This window comes from Athene noctua, chromosome 11 (genome assembly GCF_965140245.1).
Source record: "Athene noctua chromosome 11, bAthNoc1.hap1.1, whole genome shotgun sequence".
In the NCBI taxonomy this organism is placed as follows: domain Eukaryota; kingdom Metazoa; phylum Chordata; class Aves; order Strigiformes; family Strigidae; genus Athene; species Athene noctua.
Window position 1 is genome coordinate 12,936,087 of NC_134047.1, and position 12,456 is coordinate 12,948,542.

Consider the following 12,456-nt stretch of genomic DNA (forward strand, 5'->3'; position numbering starts at 1 on the left):
CTCTATTCTCAGAAGGGTGAGTTGTTTTTTTCCTGCGACTGGAAAACACACTTCTTTATTTTCTAGTCTTTTTTTTTTTTTTTTTTCCATTGACACAGATGTCTGGACTCCACAAAGGGCAAAATCAAGGTGGGACAGCCCTTCTTCCTGGGTTGTTTCCAACCCCAGTGGGATTAAAGCATTGGCTATTTCACAAAGAGCTTATTCATGAGCTTATTTTGTCTCCCAGGGTGACCTGTCAGGCCTAAAGGCCTCCAAGTCATTGACAATGCAACCAAAATTGGCCTTTTGCAGAAGTCTCTGATTTTCTCAGTCACTTCAAACTCTTCCTGTGATGGAGCTCTGAGGACCCCAAGTCTCCTTCTGTCCCTCTCATCTGGTACACTGCAATGGAGCAATTCCTTCCCATTAAGCAGGACAGGAGAGGAACAGCACCAGAAGGGCTTGATGAGATTCTTCTCTGAGGAGGGCTGGGCAACCATTTTTGCATAAAACCTACATTTTTACAGTGATGAAAATATTTGATAAGTTCTTGTCAATACCTCAAAATGGATTTGATCTATGATTTTTTGGAAAATATGCTGAAAAAACTTCAAATATTTTTCTCAACAGTTCATACTTGGTTTGGATTTGCCACTTAAAACAGTGGCTTTTCCTCTCTCTCCACTTCTCTTTAAAAGTGTTTTTCTTCACCTTGAATTCTGGGAAAACTCTGGAAATATTAGAAATATTTTTACCTTGATTAAACTGAAACATCTCATTTAAATCTTCTCCTTACTAAATTATTTCTTTCCAGTTTGCTTGTACGCAGGAGCGCTGCAGGTGGGGCAAAATAGGGACTGAACTCAAATGAAATATCTCCCCCTCTTGCACCTCACTCAGGGAACTGAGAAATAGTTCCTGACATGTTCTCCCTGTGTCCTGATATTGAGATCAAAACTTTTTGTAAGAAACAAGGACCATAAAGAGAGACTGAAAGAGGAAAAATGGACCCAGGCAAGGCATCTTGTGAAGAATTCAGCTTTTTAAACCACTGCTTTTAACATGTGGCACACTAAAATATATCATTATTTGCAGCACAGAGCAGCAGCATCCCTGGTATATTTAAGACAGGGCTGTTTTCACACAGCAAAAGGCTTCATGACGCTTCAGTGCTTCTCCAGATTAATGCTTCTTACCACACTCCCTCAGATTTCACTGTTTATCAGGATTTTAAACTGACTTAAGGGGCAAAATTCAGCCCTGGTGTTTATGAGCTCATTAGCATTCCTTAGCAAGGGAGCTGGCACCAGGGTGTTGATGCTAAGGTTTATTTATCTTCTCTTTCCCTCCTCTTCCCCACCCTGGAAGGTGATGCAATTTGATTCCCTTGTAAGCTCCTTTGTGCATGGCCAGGACCCTTATGTGCTGAAATCCATAACCCTTTGGCCCACAAGGTTTTTTCCAAGTATTTACTGCAGATGATAGCACAGTCCTGTGTGAAATATGTTTATTGAAAATACTTTATTGATTTCTAAAAATGAGTTTTAATATACTCCAAAGAGATACAGTAAGTAGACCAGCAAAATTATTTAACAAACTCAATTATCTGGCGTTTTCTTTCTCTGCAGGAAGAGAGCCAGTTCCATAAGAACAAGCTGAGAAGACCTGGTTTTACCATAGTTCATAGAGATTGAGCTCCTCTGACTGCACAGCATTTGTACTTAAGTTCCAGCAGAACTTCAGGTGAAATCAATGAATCAATTCATTGGTTTCAGCTGGAGTTGGATCAGCACCTTGCACCTGAGTCAGGTAAGAATAAGATCAACAGTTTTCAGAGGCTTAACAAGCCACTAACTGCACAGCCATGCAGTCTTTGCTAACGAAAAAATGCCTCATGTTAGTTTGAAGTTCTTTTCACCTCTTCCCAGTCAGCAGCTACCACTCTGCACTAAATCTGCAGTCTGGAGGAAATGCACCATGAGATGTGGACAGTTATGCTATAAGGCAAGAGACCAGCTTCTAACATCCCCAAATGCAGTGCAGATGATTCTCCTGCATAAGATAACATGGGAAGGGAGAGTCTTCCGTAATGATGCAGCACTTGTAAAGAGGTATTGGAGTCATCAAAACAGCATTTCCACCCTCACACTGACTGTGAAATACAGAAAATGGCATCTCAGATAATGGCATTTTAGTGTCTGGTTCTGTGACCTCCATTTTGAGAAGACATATCAGAAGACAGCCCCAGCTCCCAAGGCCACACTTTGCCTCACCTATTTTAGAAAGCCACTGTATTCACCAGCACAGTACCTGAATACATCTTCCCTTTTCCCTCTCCAACTTCAAATTTCATGCAGTGTTTTTTCCCCAACGTGTAATTATGAAACACTTCATGTCACTCTGTGCCCCAAACCAAAGGTGTTAACTCCCAGTGAAAGGAATAAAACTCTGGTACTCTGGGGCCAGTCTGTCACCGATACAACACTTTCTTTGGTCATGTCTGATCTTCAGTGAAAGCTGGCAGTCTCTGTAAGTGAAAATTTTACTTCTGGGTGACTGTGGTTTGTAAGTCAGCTCTGCACTGGGATATTTTAGCACTATCCATAGAAAGATGAAGAAGTCACCACAACAGCTGGGAAATCTCTCCCATTCCCCAATTTGACCTATATGTCATTTTCCAGCAAACAATTTTCTAGTGAGCATGTAACTGCTTGACCTGCAAGGGACTCAGAAGCGAGTGTGATTCTTGCAACCGTTACTGGGGGACTGCACTGGCACCCCCTCTTCCGAGGCAGGCATACCCACCCCATTGTGTACAGCACGACTGTGATCCAGATGTTCTTCCTGGCCTTTTGTGGTGCAAGTGCTGCTGTTAGGAACCAATGTGTGTTTCTTCTGCACCTGCTCCAGTACCTGAAGCACCTGGAATTAGTAAACACAGATGTGAGTGGGTTAGTAAATGAAGAAAAGCACTACTTTCTTCTCCAGATCCTGAAATAATGCCCTATTCTCTTTCTGGGCTCAGCCTTGGGATTATACTAAGCATTTCTGAGTGCTTAGAGGTCTCTGGGACAAGTGTAAATGGAGAGCCTGCTACATGGATGTTGACAACCTTGGATCTCAGAGCTCTTTCCACAAACAAATCAGTCTCACCTTGTGCATTGCCCAGCAACAAGCTTAGCACAGAGTGGTCCAATGGGATCTGGAGACAGGACACAGGCAACATGGAACTGTTTTTCTGCACTTTCACATCACTGTATGATAATGCCTCATGCTATCATGGCTTTCTTCACCTCCTTCTGGAACTAGGAAACCCCCAGTCTGAAACTCACTTAATGGAGATGGAGAAAGGGAGCAGAAACAAAATCAAGATTCATTTTACCTGAGACTTGGGGATGATACCAACTCTGAAGAATCCTATGTTTCCACTGTCAATTTTGGTGCAGTCCACAACGGTAGAAGCAATGTTTTCTGGAGAAGGCCCATCACAAAGAACTGCATCCACCTGAAGAGCAACAGATGTTCACACCAAGTTCCCCTCGGGCCTTTGGGAAAAGAGAGGGCAGTTTCCCCCTCTCAACAGCAGATAATTATTATCAAAGGCAACTCTGCTCCATCCTACCCCACTGTATTGACACTAAGGGCTGAATTTGGAACGAATGCACTTAATAAAAGCAAAAAGAGAGAGAGTTCTATGGGGTGTAGGTCAGCAGTACAGCAAAGACAGGTTTGCATCAGCTGAGGAGCTTTGAAGAAGTCCCATCCACAAAGCAAATGTGTAGAAAACCAGAATTTTGAGGAGGTAAAGGTAGAAGACTTGTACCAACTTTTGTTTAAAACTGCCCTCACATAAGCTGCCATGTAGTACACTCAGGATGTAGCAGTGAAATAAAAGACAGCCATTTGAATGGCCGTGACCATTGTACTTCTAGAACTTATGAAAGTTCTAAAAGCCAGGCATATTTTGGAGCTTTGGCACCAGTTTTAGACCAGCTTCAGCTTTAGATGGGAATCCCCTGTGTTCTGACAGCTCAGCGCCAGCTGGAGCCCTGGCGCATTCAGGCATCAGTAGTTTTATTGCTTGTAAGCAAAAAAGCATTTTTTTGCTGCTCGTATCATTCTGTGTTGGAAGACGAACTAACTCACATTGCCAAGCCGTAACTATACTGTATAAATCAGAAGAATTTTGGTTTGCCACCAAGTTCTGTATTTTACACTGTTCTTTATGACACCAACATGAGGAGTGTCCATGGGATTTTTTAAATTAGGTGCTTTCTCAGATTCTTGATATCATCTATTGATTTGCCTGCTAGAAACAAAGTAGCTGCATTCTTCTATCACCACATCTTCTGGGACCAGCTGGAATGAAAAGACAGAGCCCCAGTTACCTTATCTCCCAGCTTGGCATACACTTGGTTGTGATGTGTTGTGTCTGCCTCTCCCGTTGGGTTAGCTGATGTGACGACAATTGGGCCAACCTGGTGACAGAAAAATGGGAATAAAAGCTCTGAGCAGGTTTTACTGTATAAAGCAGATGACTTGAACTCTGAAGTTCACTTGTGAGTGTCTGTGACTCTAAAGAGAACTCAGTGTCTCACCCAGGTAGAGACACCTACTTTGTAGCCAACTACTGTCCCATCAAATCTGTGTCTGAGTGACTAACAGCCTCCTGAATTGGGGTTTACTGATGTTGATCAAGAAAGAACATTTTGTTTTCCAGCAATGGCAATTGCCAAAGACCTACAATGTCTGTCCGAGAAATGAGCAGAACATGCAGAGTATCACAGTCCCCCTGGCCATATTCTGGACCTTCTGAAGTTATTCTGACTTCAGATAAGCCCATGTTTGCAACAAAATTGTTCTGTGTAGGAAATCAGACAAAGTGTTTGTTAATTGCATCTTTTCTGGCTTTCTGAACTGGTGGTTATTTCTTTTACCCTCTTTCCTGCAATAAAAGAGCTACCAGCTGCCTGCATACCCCACTCTTTCTTAATGATATTGTTTTTGCAGGAGTTTCTCATTTTAGCGCATTTCACACTCCAAACCTGTCTGAACATGCTAGGATCCTCATTTCATTGAGAAAAGAAACAAGAGAGGAGAGGTGACATTCCAAGAGGGCTGACAGAGTGCTCCAGCCTCCTATAATCCTTCTCCCCTCCATCAGGCCAGAGGACTGGGTGCTATAACTGACACGAAGCCCGTTCCCTAGGCAGTGGCATGGCACGGTCTGGTCGCCAGTGCTGCTGGGATGAGTGGGCTCCTGTCACTCACCAAGTCAATGAGGTGTGTGGTGACAGAGCAGTCCGGGATGCGGATGGCAATGCTCTGAGGAGTACCAACATATTTAGCAGAGTCCTTCATTCCCAGGAAGTCCACCCATTCACCTGCACAGGGAAGAGTCACACAGCACTTGTGGATGTACATCAGTCCAAACACAATGATCTCACCAGAAATATCGCCACGGAGTATGTGGCATTGCAGGGATGCATGACAAAGTTGGACTTTCAAAGCCAAAGTCCTCCAGAGAGCTTGAAAGTCACAGTATTTCCTCACCTCTGGGAACCACCATGCTAATAGGAGATGGCCAGGCAGCCTCCATGAAGTCCCAAAGGAGGGGAGTGAACAAATGCTTTGCAGGTTCCAGTTGCTTTAGGCTAGAAATCCAGAGTGACATGGGGCGATCCTGAGCCTGGCGCTTGGAGCTGGAAAGAAAGCAAGAAAAATGAGCCTGGAAGTAAGATGGAGATTTATTTTCAAGCTGAAAAGGAAATTGTACTGGTGAGGCCTAGAGATAAGACAAGGTGTGTAGGCTCTGTCCCAGGTCACCAGTCTGTAGTAAAAGTAGGACTGTTCAACAGATGACCTGAAAGGAAGGGACATTAATGACTATTCCCAACCAGGAATATCTGCTCCAAATCAAGGTTTTAGCTTGTGTACTGATGGGTAGAAGTCCCATTTTCCCAATGGGACTCTCTGAGGAAACCCCACCAATATGAAGGTTTCTAGCTGCTTACAAAGTATAGCTAGAAGCTTTTTTTAAACACAAGAGTGGTTTTGGTTGTGACAGTATATACCTACAAATGCATAAAATAATCCCCTGCCCAAATTGCCATTTCTTTGGGTTTCCTTGTGATAGTCAAGCTACTTGGCTCCACCACCTGCCAGGAGCCTTCAATATCCTAGAAGACAATTGCAGCTCAACTGCCTCCTTTCCTCATTTGGATTTTCTCCTGCAAGCTCATCACCTTGTTGCTCCCATGAAGGCTAAGCTATGTGTGCGTCCCACTGCTCTCAGTGGTTGCTGTAGCCAGCACTCAGCAGAAGCTGTAAGTCCTAGAGGCTTCTTTAGACTAGCCAAGGAAGACCTTACTGGGTCAGCATGACGAATACTTACTGGTGAGCTTTCTCCACAGCATCAGGCCGATTACAGGCTGCCACAAGCACATACACAGTATCTGTGGGGATGCCGCAAGTCCCTCCATTCTTCAGGATATCTGTTGGCATGTGAACAGGGCAGAACCCCTTGAGTGACTAGAATTGAGGGGCTGTAATTCATGGGAGAGCTGTCACAGTCAATCAGGTGCTGTCATCTCCTTTTCCCAACTAACAAAGCATTTCCTCTGACAGTGCATTTTCTAGCATTCATCCAAGAGGACATCTGGCATTTAGGGGAATTCTGGGCCACATTCATCAGGGCCAGAAGTCAATCAGCCCTGTGGAGAGAGCAAGCATGCATTTGCCCTGCTTTCTCTGTACAAAGCTTTCTGTGGTAACCCCAGCCTGGAGGATTCATGTAACTCAGACTGGATGAGCAGACAGGGATAGGATACAGGAGAGACAGCAGCAAATTCACTGCTAAACCCAGATCCTATCAAGGAATTGGTCCTATTTCCCCCATAGTGTGTTCAGCTTCTAATGACTCTTGTAACTTGGCACACTTCACCAAAATGTCATCAGAGTGTCATGGTTTCCACATCTGGATTGGAACAATGTCCCTTTAATAGTGTAAAAAAATTACCCTCCACCCCCACATTATGCCCTGTGTATTTCCCTTACCTGCAATTCTCTTGACTGAGGAAGCTTTTCTGGCAGGCAGGTGAAGGCACTTGGTCATTCCTCCCCCCACACCACTAAGCTGCACAATGGGCCTACCCATTGGTAAGCAAGAACCTTCAAAGATGCTGTTGAAAAGGGCAGATAGGAAGCAGTAAAAGCTGACCAGACCAAAGATGAGAGTGGCAGCAATGTCATAGCCAGCTGGAAGAGCATGGATGGCATCCAGCAAGAAGCTGATAGCTATGAGCAAGAAAGTGAGGGAGTAGAAGAACCATGCAGTGTTTAAGAAGAGTGTGCAGAAGATAATGAAGCCATTGAAGAGCATGAAAGCAATGATGCCTACTGCTGTGTGGAAGCTCCTGGTAGTGCCATAGAGGCCACCATATCTTGTCAAGCCCCAGATGATCCACATGACAGCATACAGAATGAAGGCACTGCTCTCCAGGGTTTTACCACGGGCGAAGGCCACTGAGCCACCTAGAAGCTTAAGGATCCCCCCAGCTACCACTACCCATGGAATTACAACAGTAGCAAGTGGAGCCTGTGGGTCCCCTGTCACTGTTATAGCAAAAGAAGCTAGGACACTGCATGCATAGCCAAGTACTTCTGCATCTGCATACTTGGAATACCCTAGGTAGGGAGTGTGAAGGTCTGCCCCTTCACGAAGCTTCAGAAATCTGCTCCGAGCAAGTAGGGTCTTCACAGCACCCTCCCCTGTTGGGATCTTGGCACTTGCTTTCACATTGTACAGGTGAATTAGAGTCATCAAGGCTGAGGCCACAAAGATGGCCACATCCACACCTTGAGGTCCACCTTCAAAAAACCCCTTGGGACAGCAAGCTAATGCAATACAGTAGGCCACATAAAAGAGCAAATACAGGCCATCCACTGGGCTCTTAAGAGTGACAAAAAGAGCCAAGACAACAAAAAGAATTGAGAAAACCACCAGGAATGGAGTAGGGAAAGACGGCTCCTCTGGTTGCCAGATCGGGTACAGAAGGCAATAACCTCCAGCAAATTTCAGGATGGAAGTGAAACCAAAGAATGTAGCCATTAGCACATCCATTGCACGGTATGATAAAATGCAGATGCCAATCTGGTAGATCCCAGCTGCCCACAGCCAGGGTACTTGACCAATAAATAGTTTGCCAGTGACACCCAGGAGTCTACAGCCAAAGACGCTGGCAGACAGCATGTTCAGGATCAGACCAGTGACTGCAAAACAATTCATGCTGCCACTGGTGCACTGGATCTGTTCATGGGTCTTTTTCTTGGCCAGATCTGTGCCAGGGAGGGCAACTTTCTCTTTGGTTAAGAAATAAAGAATCCTTCCCAGAGCAAAATAACCACCAACCAAGCAGACAATCATGTAATTGCAAGCTACAGCAGAGGAACCGAAAGCTATGCTATAATGCATGGCAACTTCATGAGCACTGGCAAGTGAGACAGCAAAAGCAATCATAGCTAGGACGACCTCTCTGTAAAGGAAGCCCACCACTGCAATCATGAGTAGTGCCAAAGTAAACGTGACCAGGCCAGGCACCAAGGCATTGCGGAAATCACCAGTGTCGTTCAAAACTCCTTGCCCTCCCAGGATGAAGACCACTCCGTAGCCACACCAGAACACTGAAACAGTCAGGCAGAGAGACAAGAACAGGAAGGCATTTCTTAGGCTTCTCCGAATTCCTGTGAAACAAATGATAATGGAGATAGAACTGTGATTTTGAGTCAGTAGGTTATGGAAAGTGATAGTTAGGACAGGCAGCGTACTACAGTCACATGGTGTGTTGGAAGCATGATTGTTATACTAGCATGGAGCTGCACAGGTCCTGCATGATGCACAACTATCATGGGTAGGTTCGGGTAGGTTTGCACCATGCCCCATTATATTGTGTAGACATAACCGTAAATACTCCATCAGTGCAACACTTTGTGTTCATCAGAATGCCTGAGGTGAGCTCAAAGTACTTGAGTTCCTTCAGCTAAGTACTGTACCTGGCACAGTTTGCCCTAATGAAGTTGAGGTTCAGCAAGACATTTTCTTATCTTCCTCATGATGCCTACAAGACTCAATAACAAGACCGTGACACATTAATGCAAATAAAGTCCTGACACATCTTCCTTTGAGTTTGTTGGTGGTTTGTTTTGTTCCTGCTGTAAGCCGTCGGGTCCAATGTCTGAACCACAAGCGTCATACAACCTGCTGGATCCCCATAAATAATGGCCTTCTCAGAAGACAGAAGCATCATCATTACAAAACTCATTCCTTCTCAAGAACTATCCTGTTAAGTATCCTGATCCCCAAAATGGCAAAGAAACCTTAATTTGAAATACTTCAAGTTGAATGGAACCCACCTACTACCCCCAAACAATACCACAATGTATCTTATTTTTACAGCTATGCTTTCTCACTTCACAATGTGAGGATACTGATCAGCATGGATAGACCTGAAAGCTTCTTAGCAAGCTGGAGCTTTGTCATGGACCTATGCTTCATTTCTTCCTCAAATTGACGCAGCCTTGTGAGCCAGCCTCAAGTTGGGAAGGGAAGCAAGAGCTCTGCTGTGTAAGTCCCCAGGCTACAGAGGGGACTTCTGTACTTCCACAGGTATGCATCTCTTGGAACAAGGGAGCACAGGTATTCCTGCCTTTGGTAGGAGGACGTTGATTTCCACCAGCTGTGAAACATTGCCTGCCTAGTGGTCCATTCCCTACAGTCCCATCAATACAGCTGCTTCTAAGTGCTTTCTACTAATGCTTTGTGCCACCACTGACTGAGAGAAGAGGTAGAGCTATGTTTTATGGGTTAAAATATATAGTGCCTCTCCCAACCTGTCTGCTCTGTAGAGGAAAGAATACCAGCATCAAATCTGGGATTTTCATGTCCTCATTGCTTGAGTTAAAAAGGAGAGATAACTCAGCATTCATTCTAAGAAGTGTGGACTTTGTTATAGCTAGTGATTTTTTCTCTCAGATAAGTAGACCTCTCGGCATTTACACATTGACATGCCATTTCAATCCATGGATGCCTAAAGTACTCTCAGAGAGCCTGGGAACTGTATTTAGAGAAATCAGGTATTCAGTCTGTTAAAACTCTCAGAGATCCTGGTAAAGCATTTGTTCAAAACTAACACTGATTTCTTTGGTTGCCTATATAGGAAAAATCTGCTGTGCTGACATACTGCTCCAGGAGAATGAATCGGTGGTCTGGCAAGGCTGACGGTTTGTACAAACCTGTTGGCAAAGCAGAACAAAAACATGCAAAGCTATAGAAGGGGGAGGCCTTGAAGCTGGGCACACTCTGAGTCTTACCTGCATATGCCAAAAGAGATGATAAAATCAACAGAAGGACTCCTAGAGCTGTGTTGGGGATCAGAGGGGCTGCTCTGGGTAAACTGTAGAAGTGCACTGCCAGTAAGAGTGATCCTGGGGGTGACAAGGGAGATGGAAAAGAGAAAGAGCTTGTAAACTTTGCCCCAAAGTTTTTCTCTCTGGAGAGAACCAGAGTAGCAATAGCAGGGAATAGAGAAAAAATAGCAGTACAAGATCTGAAAATAATGAAAGCTAAGGAGCTGGGGGGTGTGTATGTAACTTGGTTTATGTCCTCTTTCTGGGTCCCTGATTTTAAGAATCTTGAACTTAATCATGTTTGAAAGGGCTCCCCTGTTGTCAGATAAAAATAAAAATCAGCTCTCTGATTCCAACTACACAAAAGGCAGACAGACACATGCACACTCTACAAATGATTGCAAAAGCCTTGTGCCTACAGAAAACTAGCCTAAAAATGAAAAGGGGCAGCACTCAGAAAGATGAAACTTGAAGAAGAAACAAATGAAAGGGAGTGAACACAGAAAACAGAGCTGCAGGGAAAGCGGCTAGAACAGGAAAAGAGAGGAAAGTGCATCCAAATAAAGATCATTTATGAAAATGACTAGCAAAAACTTTTGATTTGCTTCCCACCCAGGATGGATCAAATAAAAAGTTCACGTCAGCACTTTAAAGCCAAGACAAATATCTTGTTGGCTGCTGAAATAGGCACAGGGATCTCTGGATCTAAAAGCTTTACCCAGGGCAGAGAAAATTCAGAATAAACAGACTCTTTAGCCCCCTTTGAAAAGGGGGTTGTCCATGAAAGCTAGTCCCAACCCCATCCTCCCATGCCAAGAAGACTCAATCCCTACCTGCGGAAATGCCCAAGAGCCCTATGGAAGAATGCAGTGACTCAGCTTTTCTGTCTGCCATCGCAGAGTCTGCTGAAGACCCAGATGCGGGCTGAAATGCTGCCTCTCTTGCCTCCCTAGCTCTTTATAACCAAATCAACTCTACTGGCCTGCGTTCCTCCCTGCTCTCCACCCCTTTTCCCTACAAACATCTTCTGTTAGTATTACTTTCTGCATGCGGGAGGAAACGCAAACGAGTTCCTTGCAATAAATTTCAGTCTGTGAGTCAGCACAGACCGCTGGTAGCTCCCCCCAGGGGCCTGTTAATTTTACTGTTGATTAACCCTTGTTAAAAAAGACACTTGAAAAATAACGCTGAGGGTTTATTACTATTACTGCCTTTTTGCTACTGCCAGTGAGGAAATTACACTGTATAAATTTAAGTTTTTTTAAGGAATCCATCTTTCTGGAGGAAATAAGTACTTTGCAAGCCTAGGAACTCCTTGGGGACCTGTTATTTCTCCTAACACTGGCCATGGCCCTGCTGTTTGTCCCTGACACAGCTATGAATGCCTGGCACCACTGTCCTGTGCTGGGCAAGCCCAGGTAAGATTCAGTGCCATTCCCTTAAAGGTGACTTCTGTCCATGTGTCACTCCACGTCTACCCAATCCAACTGCTCTGCATACACTCACAGGGAACTCCTCCTAAGTGGTTTTCATGAGTGATGGGTCAATGCAGTCTGGAGACCATTGGTGTGAGGATAAATCTAGAGGAGCCTTGCTGGCCTTCCAAGAGAACCATGTAGTCAGTGAGTGTCAGTCATTGCCATGATCACTGCTGTGTCCCAAAGGCAGCATGAGGGACCTACTGACAGCTTCCTACTGTGTCCCATGGAGAATATGTGATCAAGGCATAAAGGTCTTTACCAGTGGAGAAGAGGCTGCAGAAAGCAGCAGACACTGGCCTCGCAATCTTTTTTGGTCACACGGCAAGTGCTAATTAGGCAGAGAACTGTTCTGTGAGAGCTAACAGAGTTTTGATGGAAAACAGAAGCAACACTTGCCTGCACTTATGCACATTCCTCCATTGTTTTGTTTGTGTGCAATGGACCAATGTAGGGCCTATTCCTGTAAAGGACTCAGCTTCTGTTTCCATCAGCCCAAGTTAAAGTTAATTCCACTTTGAGCCTCCTGACAAGATAAAAGATGCAGAACAGTGTAAAGAGCTTCACACTAATATAACTGGGCTGGTCAAGG

At 44.6% G+C, this 12,456-nt stretch overlaps 1 protein-coding gene across 1 annotated transcript; it reads right to left on the reverse strand.

The window, feature by feature from the left end:
- Positions 1 to 1,557: 1,557 nt before the first annotated feature.
- Positions 1,558 to 11,323, reverse strand: LOC141964763 (uncharacterized). The gene is made up of 9 exons (XM_074915465.1): positions 11,220 to 11,323; positions 10,351 to 10,464; positions 7,039 to 8,724; positions 6,377 to 6,476; positions 5,536 to 5,684; positions 5,254 to 5,366; positions 4,371 to 4,460; positions 3,365 to 3,487; positions 1,558 to 2,904 (listed from the first exon to the last, which is right to left on the reverse strand). The coding sequence occupies exons 1-9, from the start codon at positions 11,278 to 11,280 to the stop codon at positions 2,710 to 2,712; spliced, it is 2,631 nt and encodes an 876-aa protein (XP_074771566.1). The 5' UTR covers positions 11,281 to 11,323; the 3' UTR covers positions 1,558 to 2,709.
- Positions 11,324 to 12,456: the final 1,133 nt, after the last annotated feature.